Below are 26863 nucleotides of genomic sequence, written 5' to 3' on the forward strand. Positions count from 1 at the left end.
TCAGACGATGAACATGAAATGGATGATAAAATGAACATGAAATGATGATGAAATAAAAAAGTGATGGGACACAAGGACAATTGGGGAGAGATGGGTAGGGTCGGCAATTTAACCTCCTTTGGCGGAGCCCTATGGTTCCTACTCCGGGAGAATACCACAGTAGGCTTCTTTGACGTGCGAGGAACGTGGCATCTTTCCCAACACGGTGCACTACTATGGTTTGCAGTCAGGTTTTCCGTATTATAGCCTGACAACCTCAGCATGTAACATGCCAGGGGTACCCCATTCCACCACCTGGGGTACACATCCCAGTTGCTCTGTGAGCAGAGCGCCCTAGCCCCCGGCTAGGGTTCTGAGCACTATTTAGTCGCCTTTTACGACAAGCTTAGCGCTGCTGCAGGCCTATTCTTTTGACACCCGGACCTGCACGGGTTCACTGACCTACTAACATACATCGAGCAACTGTCATGAGTTTCATCTTCATCTGCCGAAATGTGTATGAAATGATAAATATATTACAACCCCATCGCAAATTTGTAAACTGATACTAGTAAATGTTTGTTTATATAATCATCTTTAAATGGTTTTAATCAACTTGTAAAGTACTTCTTTTAAACAGACTATTTAACCAGGGATGCAAATATTGTTTCCCTTTCAATAATTTTCAATGACATGTGAAATTGATTATTTAATTCATTTTAATCCGTGTGGCCGTACGTTGACTGACCAGTAATTTAATTACATGATAGATATGCTAATTTGAGTTACACTGTCTTTACAGAGATATTTCCAAACTCCAAAAATAGCTTCAAACCCATACTAGGCAGCAGGACAACCTTATATAATGTATCATTTTGGTGACAGTATGGAATCTGAAGTTAGAATATTACCAAACTTCAACAATTTTCTGCTGAGATTGACAAGAAATTTGACTTTTTATTTGTGAATAAATATTCCCGAAAACTTAGATGCAGAATTCAATTTTGATTTCAAGAAATGTATGTAAAGTTAACAGAAGGAAGCATTTATTTGCCATAATTCATGTGTACATTATACATGTACATTGAAGTTGGATGTATTAGTGAAATACAAATAGTTATATGTATTCAATGGAAAGTGCATTTGAAAAAAAAAATTGTGTCAAATTGTGTTTTAACTGCATTCCAATGCCTGGATGGAGGTGTTAATGGAATCATATCCTATAGGACAGGTACAGTGATCAATGTGATTAACATAACTTTCTATAATTGTGCTACATGTAACACTTCATATTGTTGTGTATACATAATTATTTTGAAAATAAAATGTAAAAAAAAAACATAATTCATATCATAAATATTTTGCAGGGAATTTTGTTCACAGTACATGTTCAAAAATCAGATCATACCTTTCCTTTTGCAATCTAATTCTGGACAAAAGTTGAAAACTGAAAATTTGAAGAAGCATGACCGGTAAATAATACATGTGTTAACTATGAACATTAAAACAGACCTTGAAGTATGTTCATAGCCATATTATGTAAGAGAAAATCATTGAACTATTGCATGAATATACATGTACATATATATATGTATGGGTGGTAACCATGTTTTGTTCAGCAGAAAAAGGAGACATCGTAAACACAGGTTATCGACTTTTCTGCAAATTATATTATAAATAACTACAATGTTCAATGAAAAATGTTTTTATTTGCCAAAATAAACTCAAAGCATAGTCTGATATCGCAACTAAATCGGTTCTTCACACGTATTCGTCCCATGTCAAGGTGTCTGAGGTCGCCGTTGCGCTTGTTTCAATGTCGCCATTATGTGAACAATTATATGGTTTAGAAAATGCAAAAGTACAGTGACATGCGCTATGTCGATTTACTTGATTTATTCTTCATTTTAAAGAGCATATTTTATTTTACCAAAAAACTGCTGCGGGAAGTTATATATCGGTAGCGTTTGTTTTAATATTCGTTGAAATACAAGAAGACGCAAAAATATCTCACCATAAGCAAGTAACGAACCATTTTTAATATCCATGTAGATTTTTCACACTTCCCGCAGCACTTTTTGAGAAATATACATATTCATTGACCTACTATTAAAATTTGGATGTGCAATTTTGTCATCTTCCCGCTGCACTTTTAACATTCATGTGGTCCGACCAAGGCTTCATTAACCGATCACATGACTCATTTTTATTGCACATTTTGACATTTTGTTGATCTTTTTGTCTTTGGGAAGTTTTATTTCATGAATTTGTATACTAAAAATATGAACGCCGAGAACTCTTAAGAAGCATTTCATCAAACTATTAACCAAATTTTACGACAAACGTGATGACTTTTCATTTAGAATTGTCAAATTTCCTTTCATCTGTGGCAACATCCCTTCAGCACCTTCGTATGGAGTGTTCATATCACAACTCATACTTTATGCCAGAACTTGCCAAAACTACGCAGACTTTTTGTATTGCGCTAGAATTCTAACAAATAGGCTTATGGAACAGAGTTATGTTGCTACAAGATTGAAGTCTTCACTACAGAAGTTTTATGGTCGTCATCAAGCTCGTGGATCGTTATGGTGTATCCATCTGCGCCATGAAAACTGATTTATTCAATGTGTCATAGTTTTCCTTTCCTCTTTCGTCTACCCCGGACTTGACTTTTTATAAGCAACTCGGCGAGTGTTTCTATAAAAGCAGAGGACGCTTACCCTACCGGTGCACCTACTCCATGCTCCCAGTTTCTAATAGAGTCCGAGTTGCTCAACATGAAAGAATGGCGAAACTTTTACATCAAATCAATGAATGTTTAAACAAAAGAAAATAGCAATTTCAATAACAAAAGTTTTTTTTATTAATTACTGCCGTTTACCACTAGAATTGCAATGAATTTTTGAATTTGATTGTTTGTTTGTTTGTTGGGGTTTAACGTCCGAGCAGCAATATTTCAGCTATATTCAGACAATGAACATGAAATGGATGATTAAATGAACATGAAATGAAAAAAAGAAAGGTTGGGTCACAAGGATAATAGGGTCGGCAAATTTTGATTGCCACTGGAAAAAGGGGGGATGGGTAAGGTCGGGAAATTTAGCCTCCTGTGGCGGAGGGCAAAGGTTCCTACTCCGGGAGAATACCACAGCAGGGTTCTTTAACGTGCGAGGAACGTGGCATCTTTCCCAACACGGTGCACCACTATGGTTTGCGGTCAGGTTTTCCGTATTATAGCCTGACAACCCCAGCATGTAACACGCCAGGGGTACCCCATTCCACCACCTGGGGCACACATCCCAGTTGCTCTGTGGGCAGAGCGCCTAGCCCCCGGCTAGGTTTCTGAGAACTATTTAGTCGCCTTATACGACAAGCTTAGCGCTGCTGCAGGCCTATTCTTTTAACACCCGGGCCTGCACGGGGCTTTTGAATTTGACCATGTGTAAGATGCTATATTATTCTTTTCTGTTTTCAGGTAGTGTTGTAATTCCAATTCAACATTTTCCAAAAATATACATGGTTCATATTCCATCCGAATGAAATAAAAAGGTCGAAATTTGAGCTTTCGGTAGTTGAATTTTACGTGATACCTGATCACGTATTTTTCCACTTAGGCACACCCTTATATATAATGTTTGTTCTTCACTATAAAACATATCATATGTAGGATAAAACAAGCATCGTTTGTTATGTGTCTTTATCTACACTATATATTACCTCCTCAATAAAGCTGGATTATATCTTTTTTCTGTTATTGCACACCTTTAAAGTTGTTAGACTTTTTTAATTGGATGGTGAAAAATCTTTGAATGCTTTAAACATTGATATTTGTTCCATTTACAACGTCATAGAGTATATTGCAAAGTAATGGGATAAAATCTGCATTAGTAATTAAATACTGGTATCAACCTACCTACTATTGAAACAATTGTTTCGACTGTCTTATTGTAAGAAGAGATTAAAATTAAAATTCATGATAAAATTGAACAATTTATTTTTTTCAGTCTTATGTTGTAGTACATTTATTTTGTGTGTAAATATTTTACTATCGATTGTTTCCGTTTGATAAGAATTTCGACTACATATAAAAAGTACTTTGGTGTTTTTTCTTGCGATTATTTTGATTTCTTTTATCTCCTTGTTTAAGATGTGAATGTCTTATGCTACTAAAATATGCAATCATATTTACCTGTTTCAAGTTATATTCTGGAATACACTGAATAATGAAATAAAGAGTATTCAAGGGAACCAAAATTCGAACAAAATTAAAAGAATATTATCCAAGGATAAAAACCAGGCAGGGAAAACAGACGCACACAATAAACAGTATGAAATAATCAAAATAACACGTACAAAGAAACAAAGCAAATGAGTAAACAGGACTCCACGAAAATCTGGGTGCAAGGAAAAGATGTACCAGTAGGGTAAAGGTCTTTTCTGGTGCTTCTCTGGAAATAGCCCGCCGAGTTTGCTCATGATATGTCCAGTCCAGGGTAGAAGAATAGATGAAAGGAAAACTATGACACGATGAACAAATGTGTTTTCATAGTGCTGATGAATACACCGATACGATCAACGAGTTCATGATAACGATAAAAAAACTTAGCAATGCTTCCAATCTTGTAGAAACATATACTTGATCGAGATACCAATACTGAATGAGAGGTCAACGCGTTTGTTATATAGTTTGGTTCCTTTACCATCGATCTCTGGTTGTTTGCCATGATATGAGATTGATTTAACACTGCCTGTAGTTTTGTTTAACACTGGCTCATTATTGGGGTAGATGCAATGTATACAATATTCCCCAAACTAGGATAGTTTAAAGATACACTTGTAATTCTACTTCTATATAACAGAAACTGAGATTAAATGATCTGGTTAAACGATCTTCCTTTATTTTTGATAAAATCAACTTTAAAGTCAGTCTTAAAAGAGATAAAGAATAGGTAAGCGAGTAGCGGAGTAAAATTTTTCCCAGTGAAATGCCGACCTTTGTTTAAAAAATGCGTCAACCACACTGGACAAATATATTGTCGATCAAAACTTCCAGCATTTATATTTGGAAAATGATTTGGAATCGTCGCTTGCAAATTATGAGGAATCTCTACTAATTACTACACATCTGTATCTAGGTGTACCGTCTTTTCTAGAGTAACAAATACTTTTGAGTCGGGAATTAAATTGAGTACGTGAGATAGTAGTATGAAGATTTGACAAATTATAAGTCTTAATATGTTATGTTCTGATAATAATTAAGCATTGAGGGCCTTCAGAAAATCTTCGGAATTTTTCAGGATCTATAATGATTTGACACATCTACAGGAGTAACAAATACAGTGGTAAGACCATTTTTAGAGATGCGAGTATGTAAGTTTAAGGTTTCGAAAGATGTTTGGTAGTACATTTGGCAAATCCAGCTTTGAAGCGTTGCTTGTATGGATTCATATGGAGTTGTGGAATCCAGTACATTATAACAATCACTGTTTTCAAACGAGAAACCAAAAAAGAGGATATTTCGGATTGATGGTCAACCACTATATCTTCTTTTGAGAGTATTGTAGCAGTAACGGTCTTATTGCAGCTTTTATTTTCTATTTCTACCTCCAAAATGTAGAGTGACAAAAATCATCATAAGATTATGAGGAAGAATCATTATTGGTAATTATGGCAGATTTAAGGTTTAATTATACGGTGCATCACAGGTTAAAAAGCAATTGAAATGCCTTTTCCATATGCACATAAACATATAATGTTTATACATTATCAAAACATTACATCAGAACTGTTTGTGCATAGATCAGATATCTTTTTTAAACTAACATATGAAATTTATACTTTGAAATTTGTATCCTTTTGTATATTTTCAAAGATTGAGTGTGTTATGACAATACTTTACCTTAACTGTCATATAAATAGAATGCAATTTTGAATTAGAATTCAGCGTTCATATATCATATGGTCTCAGGGAATAAATGTAAGTTTTTTCATATTGTTAATATTATTTACATCATAAAACTTTATTGAAATAAACGGTATTGCCAAGATAGGATCGCTCTTTTGGCATTGATAATGCTCTTTTTGCATTGCTAAGTATTTTGATCGTTATCATGAACTCGTTGATCGTATCGGTGTATTCATCAACACTATGAAAACACATTTGTTCATCGTGTCATAGTTTTTCTTTCATCTATTCTTCTACCCTGGATTATTGTTTTTTTATCCTACATATGGTATGTTTTATAGTGAAAAACAAGCATTATATATATGGGTGTGCCTACATGGAAAATACGTGATCAGGTATCACGTAAAATTCAACTACCGAAAACTCAAATTTCGACCATTTTCTTTCATTCGAATGGAATATGAACCATGTATATTTTTGAAAATGTTGAATTGGAACTACAACAAACATGAAAACAGAAAAGAATAATATAGCATTTTACACATGGTCAACTTTCATTGAAATTTTAGTTGTGAACGGCATTAATAAATAAACACTTTTTTGTTATTGAAATTGCTATTTCTTTTGTTTAAACATTCATTGATTTGATGTAAAAGTTTCGCCATTCTTTCATGCAAAGTAAAAAAGCAAATGAGCAACTCGGACTCCATACAAAACTGGGAGTATGGACTAGGTACATCGGCAGGGTAAGCGTCCACTGCTTTTCTAGAAACACCAGCCGAGTTGTTAATAAAAAGTCAAGTCCGGGGTAGACGAAAGAGGGAAGGAAAATTATGACACATTGAATAAATCAGTTTTCATGGCGCAGATGGATACACCATAACGACCCACGAGTTCATGATGACGACCATAAAACTTCTGTAGTGAAGACTTCAATCTTGTAGCAACATAACTCTGTTCCAGAAGCCTATTTGTTAGAATTCTAGCGCAATACAAAAAGTCTGCGTAGTTTTGTCAAGTTCTGGCATAACGTATGAGTTGTGATATGAACACTCCATACGAAGGTGCTGAAGGGATGTTGCCACAGATGAAAGGAAACTTGACAATTCTAAATGAAAAGTAATCATGTGGGTCGTAAAGTTTGGTTAATAGTTTGATGAAATGTTTCTAAAAGGGTCTCCGCGGGTGTTTTAAGGAGAAATGTCATAAAAACCAGAAACTTATAAACTCATCTTAATACGTGAAATTTCGTGGATGTTCATATTTTTAGTATACAAGTTCATAAAATAAAACTTCCCAAACACAAAAAGATGAACAAAATTTCAAAATGTTCAATAAAAGTGAGTCACGTGATTGGTTAATCAAGCCTTGGTCGGACCACATAAATGTCAAAGTGCAGTGGGAAGATGTAAAAATTGTACATCCAAATTTTAATAGTAGGTCAATGAATATGTATACTTCTCAAAAGTGCTGCGGGAAGTGTGAAAAATCTACATGTAGATTTACAATTTACCCAAACTTGGAGAATTTTCTTACTGGTAACATATATGACTTCAGAATTCATCGACGATTGAAGTGTAATGTCTCGGTAAATGCAAGCATGACGTCTCGTTTGTTTACTACAGGTGCTCTGACGTTTCAAGCTTCCCTGTGACGTCAAAGTCGATACAAAAAATGCCACCAGTTTTGTTATGTTTTGTTTTTTATTAAGATGAGGGTTTATTCAATTGTTTATGTCATATATTAAAAGAACTGAGGACTCCATTTAACACTAAAAATATTCTTATGTGTGATTTACAAAGATTTTGGTTACTTCCGGAAAAAAATTCTCCCAACTTAAAGCGTCACGTATAATGTGCGTGATCAGACGTCAACCAGATGTACAAGAAAACTCCTTAACATACCCGCGTCTTAAAAAAAATCGTTTTTAGATATCAATCCTTAGTTGAAAAATACTCAGTTTCTTCTAAAACAATGATTAATATATTTTTTTAAATGTTCTTTGTGCTGATGTGACCGCTGATTTACCGATTGCAAATACTCTTTAATCACCGCTGGTATAGTCACGCCGCAATGGAAGAGAAAGGTTTAGCGCGGCTCTGTTCAACCTAGGTTTAACCAACCGTTTCGTCTGAAGTGCCTGTACCATGTCAGGACCATCGCGGTTCCAACTGCTTCGGTGGTGTAATATCTATTTTGCAAGATATATTTTCGACTGGACTTGATTATGAATCGGATTAGTGCGTTGTAATTTGTTTGTTATCCATATTTTAAATGTATCACATGATCAAATAAAGACATATGTAAATATTTATGTTCGAAATTTTTGAATGCAAGATAGCGTGATTATACATCATAAGTAAATTGTATAAAAAATAAAACATGTTTTATAGGATCAAGTCAAACCATGATGAAAAATAGTGATTTGTTGATTCCTGATATATCTTATAATGGCGATAGAACTATACTGGAGTATGTTTTCACAGATCACACTAGATACAACATGTGTTCTAAGAATAAAGTTGTCGATTTTGTTCCAAAGACTGTTGAAGGTATTTGTTTTGATATGCAAATTTCGTAGTAAACTTATCTTTTTTTTTATTATCATCAGTAATTGATGTAGGTTATTTTGACTTTAAGACCAACTTAGAATTAAAAACCACAAACATCTCATCGCTGTTTTATGCTGATAAAATCACCAGAAATGTTAAGCTTTATTAATTGCAGGTAAACTACACTGTATTTTCTTTATTGTTCATTTATCAATTTATTCTGATATGCCTGTTACATTGCATAAAGTCTGTATTAGCAGGTTTAGACCGATTATTTTTACGATACATCCAGAATCATTTGTATAACAAGAATAGTTAATCAACAAATGTAATTGTAAATTTTGAAGATTGTCCAAACTGGGATAATTGTATGTGGAACGGACTATCTGACAATTTTGAAGATTACAAGGACATGATCCTAAAACCAGTTGCCATGTTCGAGAATCCTTTTTTAAAGAGTCCACACAAACTAGTCCTATGTGATGTTTGGTTGACACTGGATGAGCCATCCGGTAAGGAAACTTTGTTTTGTGGTGATGTGATGTAGAACAGTATACAGACAAAAAATTTAATTTGATTAAAAGCCATTTCAAAAGACCATTTTTTTCTGTTACACTTTAAGGTCGTGTTACTTTGTCTTTGGTCAATCGAAAACTATGAATGCATACATTTTTCACATTAAAAAAGTGAGACCAAAAATAGGAAAATGTCGTTTGTAAGTACAAATACTTTTAAACAAGTCAAATATTTATTACTGAACAAAAATTAATGGAAACCTTTTATAGTAGAATCCAAGTTTGTACAACTTTTTGCAAGACAAAAACACTAAGTATATCAACATCATTTGATTACAGTCATCAATACTCGTTACTCATGCAAAAAGACAATGGAGAGATTAAAGTATGACCCAGTAACAGGACACAGGCCACAGCAGCTGCACGACCCTCTCTTTGGAATAGAACAAGAGTATCTTGTAGACAAAAATAATGGATCGCCGTTTAGTTATGATCCCGAAGAAATGGATCCTTCGTTTAAAAGTACGCATTTTGGATTGTACATTTGAAATATTATAATTACAAATAGAATAAAAGCTCTAAGTATGGTTTTATAAACAATGATTTTCCTGATTTTTTTTTTCAGTTTTCTTCAAACATTTAATTTCATGTTATCTAGTTTATTAAAAATTACATTAAAAAAGATTTGAAATAAAACCTGATTCAAATACTGAGGCATGTTTTATAAAAATAGACGTTTTATATTTGAAAGGTTGTCAAAACAAATAGCAATGACCACTCAATTGATTTTCTGTATTTAAATGATGGACAATTGCTTTGTTCTGCATGCAATTTTCCTAGAACGTACGCCCCGTGCAGGTTCGGGTGTTAAAAGAATAGGCATGCAGCAGCGCTAAGCTTGTCGTATAAGGCACTAAATAGTGCTCAGAAACCTAGCCGGGGGTTAGGCGCTCTGCCCACAGAGCAAATGGGATGTGTGCCCCAGGTGGTGGAATGGGGTACCCCTGGCGTGTTACATGCTTGGGTTGTCAGGCTATAATACGGAAAACCTGACCGCAAACCATAGTGGTGCACCGTGTTGGGAAAGATGCCAAGTTCCTCGCACGTTAAAGAACCCTGCTGTGATATTCTCCCGGAGTAGGAACCTTTGCGCTCCGCCACAGGAGGCTAAATTGCCCGACCTTACCCACCCCCCTTTTTCCAGTGGCAATCAAAATTTGTCGACCCTATTATCCTTGTGACCCATCTTTTTTTTTCATTTCATGTTCATTTTATCATCCATTTCATGTTTATCGTCTGAATATAGCTGAAATATTGCTGCTCGGACGTTAAACCCCAACAAACAAACAACAAACAAACCTAGAACGTACTACGCTAAAGTAAGAATTATACTTTTAAATAAATAAGAATGATTTTAATTTAAATCATAAATATTTGTCCTTGAGACTTTCCAAATTTCTTAAATCCCCAATCCTTTGTTCAAAAATTGTGTTTATGCTGAATTTGCTGTATCCCCAATTTGAGATTTGTTTATGTAAACGAGGCCCAAAAGCTAAAATTAATTGATACGGACAATTTCAGTTCATTACATGAGAGTCGATCATCCAAACAACAGGAATGTTTCTATAGAAAGAGAATTATCAAGTAAACACTTGTTGGCCTGTTTGTATGCTGGGGTGAAGATATGTGGAAGCAACAGAGAAACAAATCCATCAATGGTAACGCATTAAGTAGCAATCCGCATAAGAATCATGCAGTGGGTGATTTATCGACGTCAGATATTGTATCCGAATTGACTTTAAATCAGTTGGAAAAACAAAAAATAAAATGACAAAATTGGAAAATATTTTCATTGTTACCATAGCAACGACCACTCCTTAGGAACCACCAATTTAGGGCCTAATTATCATAAAAATATCACAATTTAAATGTAATTTGAGATATCTAATGGTGGAAATTTTTCAAATTACATAATTATATTAATGAAGTGTGAAGTAAGGAAAACAATTTAGAATAAAGAACAAGGCAATCTGATTGGTCTAGATCGGGTTACCATAGCAACCAAAATTCTTCATTTTTGACATTTTAAAATATACGAAAATAGGCTATGTTCAGACCCGTTTTGCCAGCATTAGAAAGAAGATATCATCCGAATGTATTCATGCATGCGTGGCAAGACCTTGTTTTTTGCTCATCTGGACCCGAAATCACCAACCATAAAAACTTTTCTTCTTCATAACGCTATTCATACTAACATTGTCCAGACCATAACTTTTTGTCTTTTGACTAAGACTTCTAATGTTTGGTATGTTGGTATATCCTCTCAGGACAGAGTGCTGCGTACCAGAGTAGGTGACGTTTGACCTTGACCTTTAAAGTTTTTTGATTCTACGAATTTCTTTCTCTACAGAATGAAGTAAACTGATATATGTATGTATCATCGTATAACCCTATGTCTCACCTTTATAATGGTACCAAGAAAGTACCACTTAGGGTTTTGCGGTAAAATGAAGAAAATGTAATCCGAAAAATCGTTTAAATTGACATATTTTTCAATGTCAAAATTCCTAGAGTATTTATGCTTCAATATAAATGGTTTATTTGGTATTTTCTGTTTGGTATTATCATAATTTATACCTCTGGGGTTCTTTTGATGAATTTTGGGGAATTTCGTAGTCAGAATTTATCAAAAAATGCAAAACATGGGATTTTTGATTTTTCGGTCAAAAGTAACATAAATTCGACTCTACAAGTTATTACTCAAATAAAACGTCTCAAATTTGGTATCATTCGATAGATAATTTAATAACCTTCATAAAATAATCACGAAAAACTAATTTTCAAGAATGAATATTTTAAAAAAAAATGTTAATATACTACCCTACCACTAGAAAACTGGTCTCAGTATCAAACAGAACTCTCATTCACAGCATACTGACACCGTAAAACTCATTTTAGGCATTCGTAATTAAGTTAATGATGTACCCAACATATTTTGTCGATTCAAATGCTTAGAGTTTCTTTTTGTGATGACAATTACTATAAATTTGGAAAGAGGGAAATTTTCAGAATTCCAAATTTTTTCCCTTTTTTACAGAATACCGTAGTATTTGTGTGATACAGTACATTAATATAGTGTCTTAGCTTCATAATGAGCCCAAATAATAAATATTTGAACTTTTCTAAGTCAAGTTAGGTCAAAAATTGCCACCCCTTCCCATGAAAAAAATGCCTTAACATGAACCCAAATGTTAATAATTAATATATAAACGGTGTACAATAGACATGTTGGGTACTATTGTTTTAATTATCGATGTATCCAACAGATCTTCTCATTATGGCCGAGACAAAGTTTTGTATGGTATTTTGCCAAAATTTTTATGTTATTTGACTTTGTAAAAGGTCATCTACCTGAAACATTACTCTCTGCCTTTGTGTGATAAACTTAAATATCAAAGATCAGATATCAAAGTAAAAAGACCAAAAAGTAATGGCACAGACAAAATTATGTATCGTATTATGCCAAAAGTTGTATGTGATTTTACCTTGAGGTTAAAGGTCAAGGTCAAAGGTTAATTGTTTTTTGGAATAAATCCAACTGATTTGAAGTCAATTCGGATAAAATATCTGACATCAATAAATCACTTATAGTGAAAATTGCATGATTCGTAGGCGGATTGCTACTTAAATAGTTCTTAGGTAAAAAACAAACAAAATGATTATTAATAAAGATCCGCAAGAACAAATAGAAGTTTCGTATATAATTTTTGATAACTGCAAGTTCAGACAAAAGTATCAAAACTAAAAGGAGAACTATTTTAACTTGGAAGAAAATGAAAACGTAGTCTTTTTTATAATTCCAGTGCTATAGATTTCATCAGAAGGTTATGTTTTTAAAGCGCAAGAGAAAAAAAAGCAGTCATATGTATTGTATTTTTCAGTGGGAGTACCAGATAGGTCCATGTCCAGGGGAGACTATCGGCGACCACCTGAACATTTCTCGGTATATACTACATCGATTAGCGGAGATGTGTGGGCTACGAGTGTCTTTATGCCCTGTAACTTCGCCTGATGAACAATGTATAACCACTGCACATCTGAATTTTAGTACACAGAAAATGAGAGAAAAAGATGGAATAATGTGAGTAAATCACTTACGTGTTAAGACTTTTCTTGTTGATATTGTTTATGGTAAATGGTAAGGTGATATACATTACATGATTACCAAATAATGACAGAAAATAAAAGACTCATGTTGACTATGAAACGATCTTATCTTCACTCTCTATGAAGTGTTGTCATTTGCAAGATCACTGTACAATAAAAAGCATATAGATGTACATATTCATTTATCATGATACACACCTTCGTTTCTTCAATTACAGATTTATTCGTCGTGCTATCGATCTTCTCTCAAAGTCTGAAGATGGACCATTATTGGATATGTATGATCCCACATTGACAGGAAATGATACAGAAAGATTGGAGACTTTTCATAAGAAAAACACTGAAGTTAGCAGTTTTGTTGTTAATACCGGCAAGAAAAGGTTTACGACAATAAGAATTCCCCCGCTTGTTGATGCAGAAGGTTGTGGATATTTTGAAGACAGACGACCTTTGGGAGTAGTAGATCCTTACGCGGCAGCGGAGGGTATAGTGCGCGCTAGCATATTTGGGGACTATTTGAAACCCGGTTACGAACATTTGAAGGTTTTAAGTTTTTGGGACAGTCAACCATAATATGTAGTTCACGTTCTTCTCAAATAATTAGAAAAAAATGTATCTTATTACAAACAGTGAAGACATCTAAGTAACTGTCAATGGATAAGTTGTTATATTCTTATGTAAATTATTCAAATTTCCCTAAAATAATTTATAGGAAATAGTAGCACTGTCATTTCTTTCATTATTGTTTTTGTTAACACTTTCTATAACATACAATCTAATACCTTCAATGTCAAAGCTGAAGTAGCGTTTTCTCTATCAAGAAAATGGACTCTCTGTAAATTTACACCTGAAATATATCTAATGTTTACCAATTATGTTTGTTTGTTTGTTGTTTGTTTGTTGGGGTTTAACGTCCGAGCAGCAATATTTCAGCTATATTCAGACGATGAACATGAAATGGATGATAAAATGAACATGAAATGAAAAAAAAAGGATGGGACACAAGGACAGTAGGGTCGACAAATTTTGATTGCCACTGGAAAAAGGGGGGATGGGTAAGGTCGGGCAATTTAGCCTCCTGTGGCGGAGCGCAAAGGTTCCTACTCCTATCGAATACCACAGCAGGGTTCTTTAACGTGCGAGGAACGTGGCATCTTTCCCAACACGGTGCACCACTATGGTTTGCGGTCAGGTTTTCCGTATTATAGCCTGACAACCCCAGCATGTAACACGCCAGGGGTACCCCATTCCACCACCTGGGGCACACATCCCAGTTGCTCTGTGGGCAGAGCGCCTAGCCCCCGGCTAGGATTCTGAGCACTATTCAGTCGCCTTTTACGACAAGCTTAGCGTTGCTGCAGGCCTATTCTTTTAACACCCGGACCTGCACGGGGCGTTTACCAATTAAATGCCCAATATAAATGCCCTTGGTCCTAGCCGAGAGTTTTCATCTATTAATCTATTAAATCTATTACCCCCAAAAAATGTAAAAACTCTGTAAATCTGAAAACAAATGAAGAACAATAGCTCCAAATTATGTAGATGTGGGATATCATTTAATACGAATGGTGTCCATGAAACCTTTCAGTTGAAAAGTTGATTAAGAGTAGAATCACAAATAACCAACATCGGTCTTATAACGAATTTACATCACAAGTCCTAAGAATGTGTCTTATTTAAATAGTGTTTCATCATAAAATAAAACAAAGATGGTACACCAATTTTAATATATTGAGGCAAGAACATGTGGTCGTGAAAGAGAGATTTGCTTTATGAATTTTCAAGATGGACAGATTTTATCCAGGGACAAGCATCATTTCGGTCTCTGTAGAATTACTAACAAAAATACTTCTGTGTTTTCATTTTTTACACTAAATACGTCCACTGTCTATATAGTGTAAATAGTAGATTTTTAAAAGCCACTTGTACCTGGATACTATATAAAAACAACTTTTAAATATGTGTTAAGCTCTCCTTGACCGAATAATATTGATACATTGATTTTGGGTAGACAATTTATGTCATTACATTGAGTGTAATAGTTATATTTAATAAGGTCTTTTATTAACCGACTACCCAAAATATGTCAAAAACTGACCAATTGATATGAATTTAAACCGGGCATCTATACGGGCCAATATGAAAAAAAAAGAGGGCCAATACGGCATCATAATTTCCGGTCGTTTGACACTGCCATTTTGAATTCAATATTCTCAATGCTTCATCCTTCTGGATTATTTATGCATATGTACCTAACCATACATGCATATAATTAACCAAACAAATAAGAAACTAAGAATAAGGTAAGAAAACTTAATTTTGATTTGGCATGTCATTCAAATACAATCATAAGCTCTAAGGAGCTTCAGACCAAATATAAAAACATACATTATGTAACATAAACCAGACAAACTGGAATCAAAGGATGTGCGCATAGAAACAAGAAAAAAGGAATCCAACATAATTTTGATATGCAAACCAATAATTTAATACACCTGGCAACCCTATTGTAATGTCTTAAACAAAAGAGCATAATATAACTTCAATTGCACATTTGTACATCTAAAATGTGCTTTCAGAATTGTGTTATTTCAGTAATTTTGATCACCAGGACTAAACGTTGCAGAAACACAAAACAATCTTCCATTTTATACAAAAAGGGATATTTAAGACCGATTAATGCCAATAAATTTTCATGTTCTTTGTAAAACACGAAATTAACTGTCATTTACAAATCATCTAGTTGAGTTGGTTAATAAAATTGTCGATAAATATGTAATTTCATAATGGCCCAGTTATAGATTTCGGTCAATCATATTGGCCTCGACAGCCGTATTGGTCATCGGTGATGTCTCGGAACCAATACCACCGCCTCGACAAATTTGACAGACCTCAAACCTATAACAGGGCCAATATGAAATTACATATTTATTAACATATAATATAGTTTAATATTGTTTGTCCGTCAGTTAGTCATTATATTATTTATTGACATATCAGATACACAATGGTCTCGAAATTGTAATATATTACACATAAATTTGCTCTTTCTATAGGTCTTTGTATGCTTATGACTACTTGAATAACACTTGTATGTGCCAATTTTAGTTGCTCTATTGTCTTTTTAGTTTCTTCAAATACCGCTATTTTTGCATTATTCTTCGCAATCAGACTGGTCAACTTAACATGTGTTCTCGTTTCAAGTGCTACGGATTAGTTCCCGTAATCTGAAAAGAAAACATTGATTCCATTATCCTGTTACGATAGGATTTCATGTTGTATTCCATTTTTGTAAAACGTATGTGCAACATAAAAGTTTAAAACGTGTAATAAAGCTGTTAAGGGGTGAAATAAATTACGTGTCCTCTTCACTTAAGTCGTGATTTAAAAAAAAACAAAGTCTGGTCGAGTATTACTAGTACTATTGCACATTGCAAACAACTGCAAAACTTAAAAGGTGAAGGTACAAAAGTCTCAAATTAATCTTCATGGAGATAATTTAATATTCGTCTGAATTATTATTTCTATTACGTATATGTATCTGTCACTATCAGTTGAATTTCTAAAATGAAGTCAAAGTCATAAGATTTCTTTAAAATCAATGCATGTAAAACGTATACATACATAAGCTCCGTTGAGCAATAAAATACTAGTTATAAATATTTACATAAAATAAAAGTACAGCTATATAATGGCATAAGATACAATTTTTTAAAAAAAATATTACATCTAAATTGATAATATAAAATATCGATAATGTGCACATTAAATGTAGGCAGTACATCTTAACACACTTAAAAACTGCTTATCTCCCATGTGACAGATGTATTTCCCCCCGGTGCGTTATTAATGTATATTATATCTATTCTTTAAAAACTTAAAAAAAAAGTAAAACTAAACATTTTACTATTAACAAAAAAAACTATGTAACGCAAGAAGAGAAGCCGGGAAACTTTGCACTTACTGTTTAAAATTCTTACATTTATGAACGAAATATAGATTTTTTTCTCTTTTGAAAAAGTGAGACATCTCTGCACAAAGAATCATGGAGAGTTTTGCATAGGCGGGGGGGGGGGGGGGTATTTTGTAATAATAAGCTTCACATAAGAACATCCTCTCCTAATATAAGTAAGGAAGTGTCACCTTTGCAACGAGTGATTTAATGCAACTGAGATATTATCGGGTGTGTGTTTAGTTTAATCAACAATTGTGTAAATAGATGGGGTTCCCACGTCTTGTCCACTTTGCAAATGAACATAATAACAAAGGTACAAATTTAGGTTCTGGACACTTGTAGTATCACAGGATCGCCGGTCATCAATAATCTTCCTATCTATTATTGTTTCAATTCAGTGAATTACTGTATTATATAATTAAAAAAAAAAATACCCCCCCTCCCCCCAAAAAAATCATAATTTTTAAGTATACGCGAAGTCTGTTCTCTGCATGGAATCATGTGATTGATTTGTTGAAATAAGAATTTGAATTCGGTATATTGTAGGCAGAAATGAGTTGAGCCATGACGAAGACTGATGGTTTGATGGTTTCTGAAATATCTTTTAATGGCCATAGATCTATACTACAGTATGTTTTCACAGATCTGACTAGATGCAACATGTGTTCTAAGAATAAAGTTGTCGATTTTGTCCCAAAGACTGTTGAAGGTATTTGTTGTTATTATGCAAATTTCATATTAATTTTTTATAAAACTTCATCATGAATTGAATTTTGAAAGCTAGACCCACCTATAGCAAAATTAACCAAAGCATTTCATTACCGTTTGATATTGATAAAGAAGTTTACCACATAGTTTTTGCTTTATTAATTGGAAGGAAACAACATTGTACTTTCTATATTTTTCATTTAACTATTTATTCATGCGTATTACCTTGCGTAAAATTAGTATTTACAGGTTTAGACCTGTTTTCATCACACATCAAGAATCATTTGTATAACAAAAATAGTTAATCAATTAATCTAATTGTTAATTTAAAGATTGTCCGAAATGGGATAATTGCATGTGGGACGGACGATCAGGCAACATTGAAGATTACAAGTATATGATCCTTAAACTAGTTTTAAAGATTCCACATAATCTAGTCCTTTGTGATGTTGACATTGGAGAAACCATCTGGAAATTTTTTTTTACATTTTTGTGGACAATCGAAAACTCATGAATGCATATATCGAACATTCAAAAAGCGATACAAAAACATGATAATGTATATTAACGATCCTTTGTTAGTACAAATACTTTTAAACAAATGCAAAGTCTGTCATTTTTTTTATTACTGAACAGTCCCGTGCTGGTCCAGGTGTCAAAAGAATAGGCCTACAGCAGCGCTAAGGTTGTCGTAAGGTATTTTTCAAGAGAATGTTAGAAAAAGAGATTTTTGATAGAGTATTCTGCCCTTGAAATTTTCATTTTCAGTGCATTTCAATGAAATTATAACTCGATGGTCCAGCATAATATCTTGTGATGAAATATCTTGTCTGTTTTCCTTGATTTTGATTGAGTAAACAGTCAAAATTCACTATCAAAATGATGGTTTTTTTCATACCATGTTTCACCGACTGCCCGATTCTTACTGGGACTGACACTTAATAATATAACATAAAATAAAATGATTTTAATCACAAATATCAAGAAATGTTCCAAAACCCTAAAATCTCCAGTTTTATGTTTGAGTTTAGGCTGAATTTGAGGTATTCCCAATTTGAGATCTACTTATGTAAACGGGGTCCGAAAGCTTAAATTTACTTACGTCGACAATATCAGTTCATTACATGGGAATCAATCATACAAACAAAAGGAATGTTTCTATAGAAAGAAAATTATCAAATAAACATATGATGGCTTGTTTGTATGCTGAAGTGAATATTTGAGGATTGATTGATTGATTGTTGTGGTTTAACGTCCGAGCAGCAATATTCAGACGATGAACATGAAATGGATGATAAAATGATCATGAAATGAATAAAAAGGATGTGACACAAGGATGATAGGGCCGACAAATTTTGATTGCCACTAGAAAGAGGGAGGGATGGCTAAGGTCGGACAATTTAGCCACCTGTGGCGGAGCGCAAAGGTTCCTACTCCTATGAAATACCACAGCAGTGTTCTTTGACGTGCGAGGAACGTGGCATATTTCCCAACTCGGTGCACCACTATGGTGTGCGGTCAGGTTTTCCGAATTATAGCCTGACAACCTCAGCATGCAACACGCCAGGGGTACCCCATTCCACCACCTGAGGCACACAACCCAGTTGCTCTGGACAGAGCGCCTAGCCCCCGGCTATGTTTCTGAGCACTATTTAGTCGCCTTTTACGACAAGCTTAGCGCTGCTTCAGGCCTATTCTTTTGACACCCGGACGGGGCGAAGATATGAGGAAGCAATAGAGAAAGCAATATTACTATGGTAACGTATTAAATAGTTCTAAAACAAAAGACAAAATGATTTTCAATACAGAAACACTAGAAAAATGAGAAGTTTTGCTTCAAGCTCTGACAAAAGTTATATATTAAATGGAGGGCCTTCTGTTACCTGAAATAATTAGGAAGAAAATGTAAAAAAAAAATAACATTGTTTTAATTCGAGTGATGTAGATTTCAAAAGTAGATTATGTTTTTGAAACAAAAGAAAAAGTGCTAAAGAGGCATATTTAAAGACGCTACATTTTCCAGTGAAAGTACCAGATAGGTTCATGTCCAAGGAAGACTATCGGCGACCACCTGAACGTTTTTCGGTATATACTACATCGATCAGCGGAGATGTTTGGGTAACGAACGAATGTCTCTATGTCCCGGAACTTCATCTTATATACCATCTATATGTACTACACATCTGAATGTTAGTACAAAGAAAATGAGAGAAAAAATGGAATAATGTTAGTTCATCACTTACGTTTTATGACTTTACTTGTTGATGTTGTTTATGGTAATTGGTAAGAAAATATACATTACGTGTTGGCCAAATAAATACAGATAAGAAACAAATCATGTTGACTAAGAAACGATCTTATCGTCATCCTCTATGAAGTGTTGTCATTTTCACGATCACTGTACAGTAAAAGCATGATATAGGCCTTCGTTTCTTTGATTACAGACTTATTCGTCGTGTTATCGATCTCCTCTCTATTTTTAAAGAACTATAAGTTGATATGTATGACCCCACATTGACATGATACAAAATAGAAAGACTGGAGACTTTCCGTAAGCAAAACCCTGACGTGAGCAGTTTTGTTTGTGAGCAATTTTTTTTCTTCAATTTTTGGTTTATATGAATTATTACACCTAATATATATAATCCAAATTCTCCTTGTAGTCACTTACGTGGTTGAATTGATGATAAATTTATTAAAAATCGACGATTACCCATGCCATACAAATTTTAATAAGTCATGTGGTCACGTGACCGTGTTACGCCATTGGTTCTCAATTCATAGATCGAGTGGTTGAAGTACGTGCATTTTTTATCTGATTTCTACAACTGAGATTGAATATATACCCTTTTTATGGAACGTTACTCCTGACAAGTGTACCAGTACCAGGGAGTGTAATGTAAAGTCACTGCAAGAACATGTTAATATACTTTTATTGGTTTTTGATGATTTTATGTGATAACACATAAGGGTTTCGTGCTGAAGCTTCCTCATGCTCTAAATCTTTTTTGCTAGATTAAATGTTTTAACTGACCTATGAAAATATTGTCCGTACCAGAAAATCTCCCATAAACGCACCTAGGGTCATCTATTGTATACTGTGTATTGTGTCAAATTCTCATATACTGTGTATTGTGTCAAATTCTCCATGTAAATTGTTTCATTTCAAAATCCGTCAGACAAAAGAAATTTAATTTAATTTTAATCATTATCGAAGTCACCTGGGTCGACACGTGTGTCATTGGTGGCCGAACCATGTAGAGATCAAAGAAGCATCTAAAATTGCCAAGGTTGCAAATGCAAGCGGCAACTACAATGAGCAATACTCTAGGAAAAAGCAATATCAAGTGTACAATTTCCCTTGGCGTGAGAAACAAGATCTTCGTCAAAATTTCATTGAGATGGTAAAATCTGATTTAAAAGTAACACTTGAAGATAGAGATATTGTAGCAATCCACCGCCTTCCTGCTGATCAAGTACGTTGACCATTAATTGTTAAGTGCTTTAACACAGATGTGTAGAGAAAACTTATGAGAGAAAGAAAACAGTTGCAGAACAAAGTGAAATTTGTTGATGATGTGACTACACGTAATATGGCATTGATCAATAGAATGGAAAACACAGGACTTATTGATCAAGTTTGGTACTTCAACTGTGGTATCTATGGTAGAACACAGGACGACGTACAGATGAAGTTTGGCATGTACGATGATATCAACCATGACTGAAGGAAGGGAAGTAAGTCTGATTTATTTCGTACTTTAAATTAATATGATTATGATATCTCAGTATACGGTAACATTAGGAAAGTTTTAAAAGAGAAAAAAGATCTTAATGGAAACTACTTAGCACTAGATATAATTGTAGATAAAGAAAGATTAACATTGTTATCTTTATATGGCTCCAATACAGATGATCCTCACTTTTTCCAATAATTAATGTGTGTTATAGAGGATCTGGGAAATAAAAACTTTATACTGTGTGGTGATTTTAACCTAGTCACCGAACCAAAAATGGATTATTGTAATTATTTGCATTTAAATAACTCAAAATCAAGAGATAAAGTGTTAGAAATGATTCAACAGTATTGTCTTGTTGACCCATTTAGAGAATTATTTCCTAATACAAAGAGGTACACAAGGAGAAAAAAAACTCCATTGCAACAAGCAAGAGTAGACTTTTTTTCTTTTGACGGATAGCTTTTTTACAGCTCTCAAAAATTGTAGTGTGGAATCGAGCTACAGATCTGACCATTCAATGATTAATTTAGAATTAGAATTTTGTCCATTTTTCCGTGGCAAAGAACTATGGAAGTTCAATAACTCTTTGTTATATGATTAAGATTACATTAATTTTGTTAAAGAAAAAATTATTGAGGTTAAAAGACAAAGTTGTGCTTTGGTTTACAATTTAGAAAATTTAAAATGTGTGTAATGAACATTTACAGTTGACTATTAATAAGCAATTATTTTTTGATACTTTGATGATGGAGATAAGTGGGGAAACCATTTAATATGCTAGCTATAAGAAAAAGGAAAGGTGAAAAACAGAAATGGAATTACAGAAATAGAAATACTTGAGACAAATTTAGATGAGTTACAGTTTAAAGATTTTGAAGATAAGAAATTAGAATAGGAAAATATCAGAAAAGAGACAATAAAAGTGAAAGTAATTAGATCAAGGGATCAATGGATAGAAGAAGGTGTAAAGCCTACACAATTTTTTTGTGGCTTGGATCAAGAAACTTTACTAGTAAAATTATACCCAAGATTGAAAAAGAGGATGGTACTATTGTCACAAATCAGTTCGATATACTAAAGGAGACTAAACTTTTCTGTGATAATCCTATGAACAGATGTACTGTAAATACATTAAAATATGTTATATATAAATATATTTTTAAGATTTAGTTTGTAGAAAATTAACTGAAGAAGGAAAATTATATTTAGAAGGAGAGATTAATGTCACTGAAGCCGGTTTAACATTACAAAAAATGAAAAATAATAAATTATCTGGTTCTGATGGCATTTCTTCAGAGGTTTTCAATTTTTTTGGAAGGATTTAAGACTTTTTATTGTGGATTCTTTAAATTATGGCTTACATACTGGAAAATTATCAGTCACACAAAAACAAGGAATAATCACTTGCCTTCCCACAGATAATAAACCAAGACATTTTCTGAAAAATTTTCTGTATTAAATTCAATATCTTGGGACTTTCGTATAAGTGTTTTGCAATTTTTTAAATTTTAAATTTTGGCGATTCTATTATTAGTTGGGTTAAGTTTTTTGTTATAAAAATATTAGATCAACAGTTATACAAGGAGGTAATCTATCTGACTTCTTTAACATTTGCCGTGGTTGTAGACAAAGAGACCCTTATCTTTTTATTTTATGCTTAGAAATTTTAGCTATTAAGATAAGGGGAAATAGTAGGATTCAAGGTATAGAAGTAACACAAGTAGAGCATAAGCTATCACAATTTGCTGATGACACTTCCTTTATTTTAGATGGAAGAGAAGACTCTCTTAGTGAAGCTTTGGGAGAACTGGATTTTGTCAAAACAGAAACTTGTCATGGGGATCAAATACTTTCAGACATTTGGGTATTACTTTTGACGTAAATCTAAATAGAATATTAGCCATAAACTATGAAGATAGACTGTTTCAAATAAAAAAACCTTGCCATAACTTGGTCCAAAAGAAACTTGACAGTTATTCGGAAAATATCTGTAGTCAAAACACTTATGCTTCCTGTTCTGAATTTTTTGTTTTTGACATTGCCTAATCATACATAGATATTGTTAGGAAAATAAATGAGATATTTTTTTTTGTTTTGTATGGAATTCTCCAGTTCATAGAATTAAGAAGGGAGTTTTATATATGGATTATATGCATGGTGGCTTAAAGATGGTAGATGTCGGTTCTTTTATTACTGCACTTAGATACACATGGATAAGAAAAATATTCAATTCAGAATGTAAATGATAAAATATTCTGTATACCAAGTAAGATAAAGAAAGGTTACATAAGTTAGGAAATAACTATACTACTAAAATGTTATCAAGTATAAGAAATAAATTTTGGTATGATGTATTCAGTGCATGGCAATTATTTTTAGAAAGAGAGGACAATACAGATTGGAATTATTTATTATTTACACCAATATGGATGAATAAGAATATTCTTGTTGAAAATAAATCTATATTTTATAGAGAATGGTTTACAAAAGGAATTATTTTTGTTAATGATATAATGAATGAGGATGGAAGTTTTCTCTCCACTCAAGAATTACGTAATAGATTTAATATTTCCCTAACCATTATGAAGTATAACAGTGTTATATCAGCACTATCTAGATTAGCAAGATCATATTCATTTGGGAAAAGTAAACTTCAATGCTCCTTTGTTCCATCAGTCATACAAACTATTATAAAAAAGACAAAGGGTTCAGAAGCTATTTATCAGGTATTCATACAAAACATTATTCCAAATGGACAGAAAAGGTGGGGGTGGGGGGATCTGTTAGAATATAGTGATAATGAATGGAGAGATATATTTATATATTTAAACTTCCATTTTAGTTACGAAAAATACAAAATTACAGTGGTTACAGTTTTGAATAACCACATAATTATAGCAACAAATAAATATTTATACAAGATTAAAATTTCAGACAACCCAGTTGGTACATTTTGTGGTGATGTCACAGAAACAATAGAACATTTATTTTGGAATTGTGAAGTTGTACAAAGTTTTATTGAAGGTATAGACTACTGGTTTTTATCGAATGGTATAAGCCTATCGTTTAATAATAAGATTTTCTTTTTGGTGATGTAAAAAAAAGATTTGTAAAGGAGAAGCCACAAACTTAGTTTTTTTAAGCCTGAAACAGTATATTTATAATATGACATATTTTTTAAAAAGTATTTAGTATCTGTACCATGAAAAGGACGTTGAAAGATTTATATTTGCTACCAAAAACAAACAAATTACAAAGTTCAATGAAGAGTGGAACAAATTTGATTTTGCAACACACATATGATTTGATTGTTAAATAATAGAAACATTGTTTTTTTATTATATATAGTATATAACAGGAAATATATATATCTAATCAAAAACAAACCATTATTCATATTGTGTTGCTAACATGACCCACCATCAGACAAATTTATACTGGACTTTATTAAGTTTCTTTTAGGGAGGAGGTTAGTACATCAGTATCCTTTTCATACTATACAAATCAAAAATCTTTTTTGTATATCTGCACTTTTGTCTTAAGAGTTTATTTTGCTATCGACAAAACATCTATTTGTCAAATATTGTTTTTTTTTTAAATATTAGCATGCTATAGCATGCAAGATCAAAGAAGTCGTCAACGGTATCGCTTTGTCTTAATTAGGTCTACCGGGCTTGATTTTTAACATAACACAGCGGCAAAGAAAGAACGATACAAAGTGTGTCCATATTTTAGTAGCACCCTCCAGTTCAAGTCCTGAAAAATAGTGTACAAAGTAGTTGTGTATTCACCACTTGGTGATGTATGCCTAACGAAAATGTAAAGCCTAGTAAAGTCCAGTGGACCACTCTGCACCGTATATAGTGGCTATTTTCGAAGATTTATTAATCTTTTTTCGGGCACGTGTATACATTTTCAATGTACCTAAATGGAGATTGAGAACCAATGACGTAACGCTTCCATATATGGTCATTGAGCGTTACTTCCGGTTTTCACTTATGCATATTTATTAGGTCGTCGTGAAAACACAAATAACACTTTTCACGTTGACGTATTCTCAAACAGTTAGAGTGAGGAAACGCTCTCGGACCCACGTGGCGTCTTGGAGTAGGCTAGAGCGTCCACAGAGCACCCCAGCCGCTAGTAGGACATACTCTGACTGAGTTCTTTGGTCAGGTATCCCGAAAGCTGGGCTTCGTTACCTCCAACTACTAACACACATCTACTAACACAATCCACGCAAGGATAGTCAAGACCGAATAAACCACCAATCGAATCGAACACAAATAAATTACATTTTATTTAGCTCTAACCTGATGCGGAAATGTTTGTTACACTCGTCTGATACTCGCTGATAATTACTGTCACCGAACGCTTTGATATAAACATTATATATTGTTGTATATTGTATTTATTGTATTAAATATTTTTTTTCTGGAAAGTCTTTTTAGGTTATAATGCTTCTAGCAAAAACAGGACACTTACCCTTCCGATGCACCCGATACATGTTCCCTGTTTTGTGGAATTCGGGAATTTCTTTTGTTGTTTCTATGTGCGTGTAGTTTTGTTTGTTTCATATTTACAATGTACATGTCTATTTTCTTTGCCTAGTTGTTATACCTCACTGATGGTCTTTTTTTTTCGTTCGATATCATGCATCCCTTGATTTTCCTACCCATCTTTGTGTTTTCTAAATTAGTTTTATCCAAGTGTTGTCTTAAGAATAGACATTGAGGGTTTGAAAGCATTACTGTCTATACAGAATATATAAGGGTAACAAAAAAAATACCGAGCACTAATCAGATTTAAAATCAAGTCAAGTCCAAATAAATCTTGCAAAATAGATATTACATCATCGGAGCAGCTGGTATCGCAATGGTCCTGTCGTGGTATAGGCACTTCAAACGAAATGGTGGGTTAAATATAGTTTCACAGCGTGCTGAACCTCCCTCTTCCATTGCGGCGTGACTATACCAGTGGTGATTAAAAATCATTTGCATGCTATTGTCATAATAGGTAAATCAGCGGTCACAACAACAAAGAACATTTAACAAAACAGTAATCAAGGGAACCAAGGCTATAGAGGTAATCAAAAGAATGTAATCCAGGGACAAAGACCAGACATGGAAAACAGACATACACAACAAAGGACATAAAGTAACTAAAATCATATATACAAAGTAACAAAAGTAAATGAGCAACTCGGACTCCACTAAAAGCTGGGAGCATGGACCAGGTGCACCGGTAGGGTAAGCGTCCTCTGCTTTTCTAGAAACATCCGCCGAGTTGCTCATAAAAAGTCAAGTTCGGGGTAGACAAACGAGGAAAGGATCTAGTAT

The 26863-nt window shown here is 33.5% G+C and overlaps 1 protein-coding gene across 2 annotated transcripts; it reads left to right on the plus strand.

Annotated features, from left to right (window-relative positions):
* The first annotated feature begins 5493 nt into the window (after positions 1 to 5493).
* On the plus strand, positions 5494 to 13996 carry LOC148625576 (glutamine synthetase-like). 2 transcript variants are annotated; one of them, XM_088569156.1, is made up of 7 exons: positions 5494 to 5643; positions 8281 to 8439; positions 8787 to 8951; positions 9294 to 9476; positions 10536 to 10672; positions 12896 to 13095; positions 13340 to 13996. In XM_088569156.1, exons 2-7 carry the CDS (start codon positions 8295 to 8297, stop codon positions 13692 to 13694), a joined length of 1185 nt encoding a protein of 394 aa, XP_088425282.1. In that variant the 5' UTR covers positions 5494 to 5643; positions 8281 to 8294; the 3' UTR covers positions 13695 to 13996. The 2 variants fall into 2 exon arrangements, with proteins under 2 accessions (XP_088425282.1, XP_088425281.1); XM_088569155.1 differs by lacking the exon at positions 5494 to 5643 and adding an exon at positions 5832 to 5959.
* Positions 13997 to 26863: the final 12867 nt, after the last annotated feature.

The sequence above is a fragment of the Perna viridis genome, chromosome 2, assembly GCF_037379345.1.
Source record: "Perna viridis isolate PV_CMFRI_1.1 ecotype Kerala chromosome 2, ASM3737934v1, whole genome shotgun sequence".
Taxonomy (NCBI): Eukaryota; Metazoa; Mollusca; class Bivalvia; order Mytilida; family Mytilidae; genus Perna; species Perna viridis.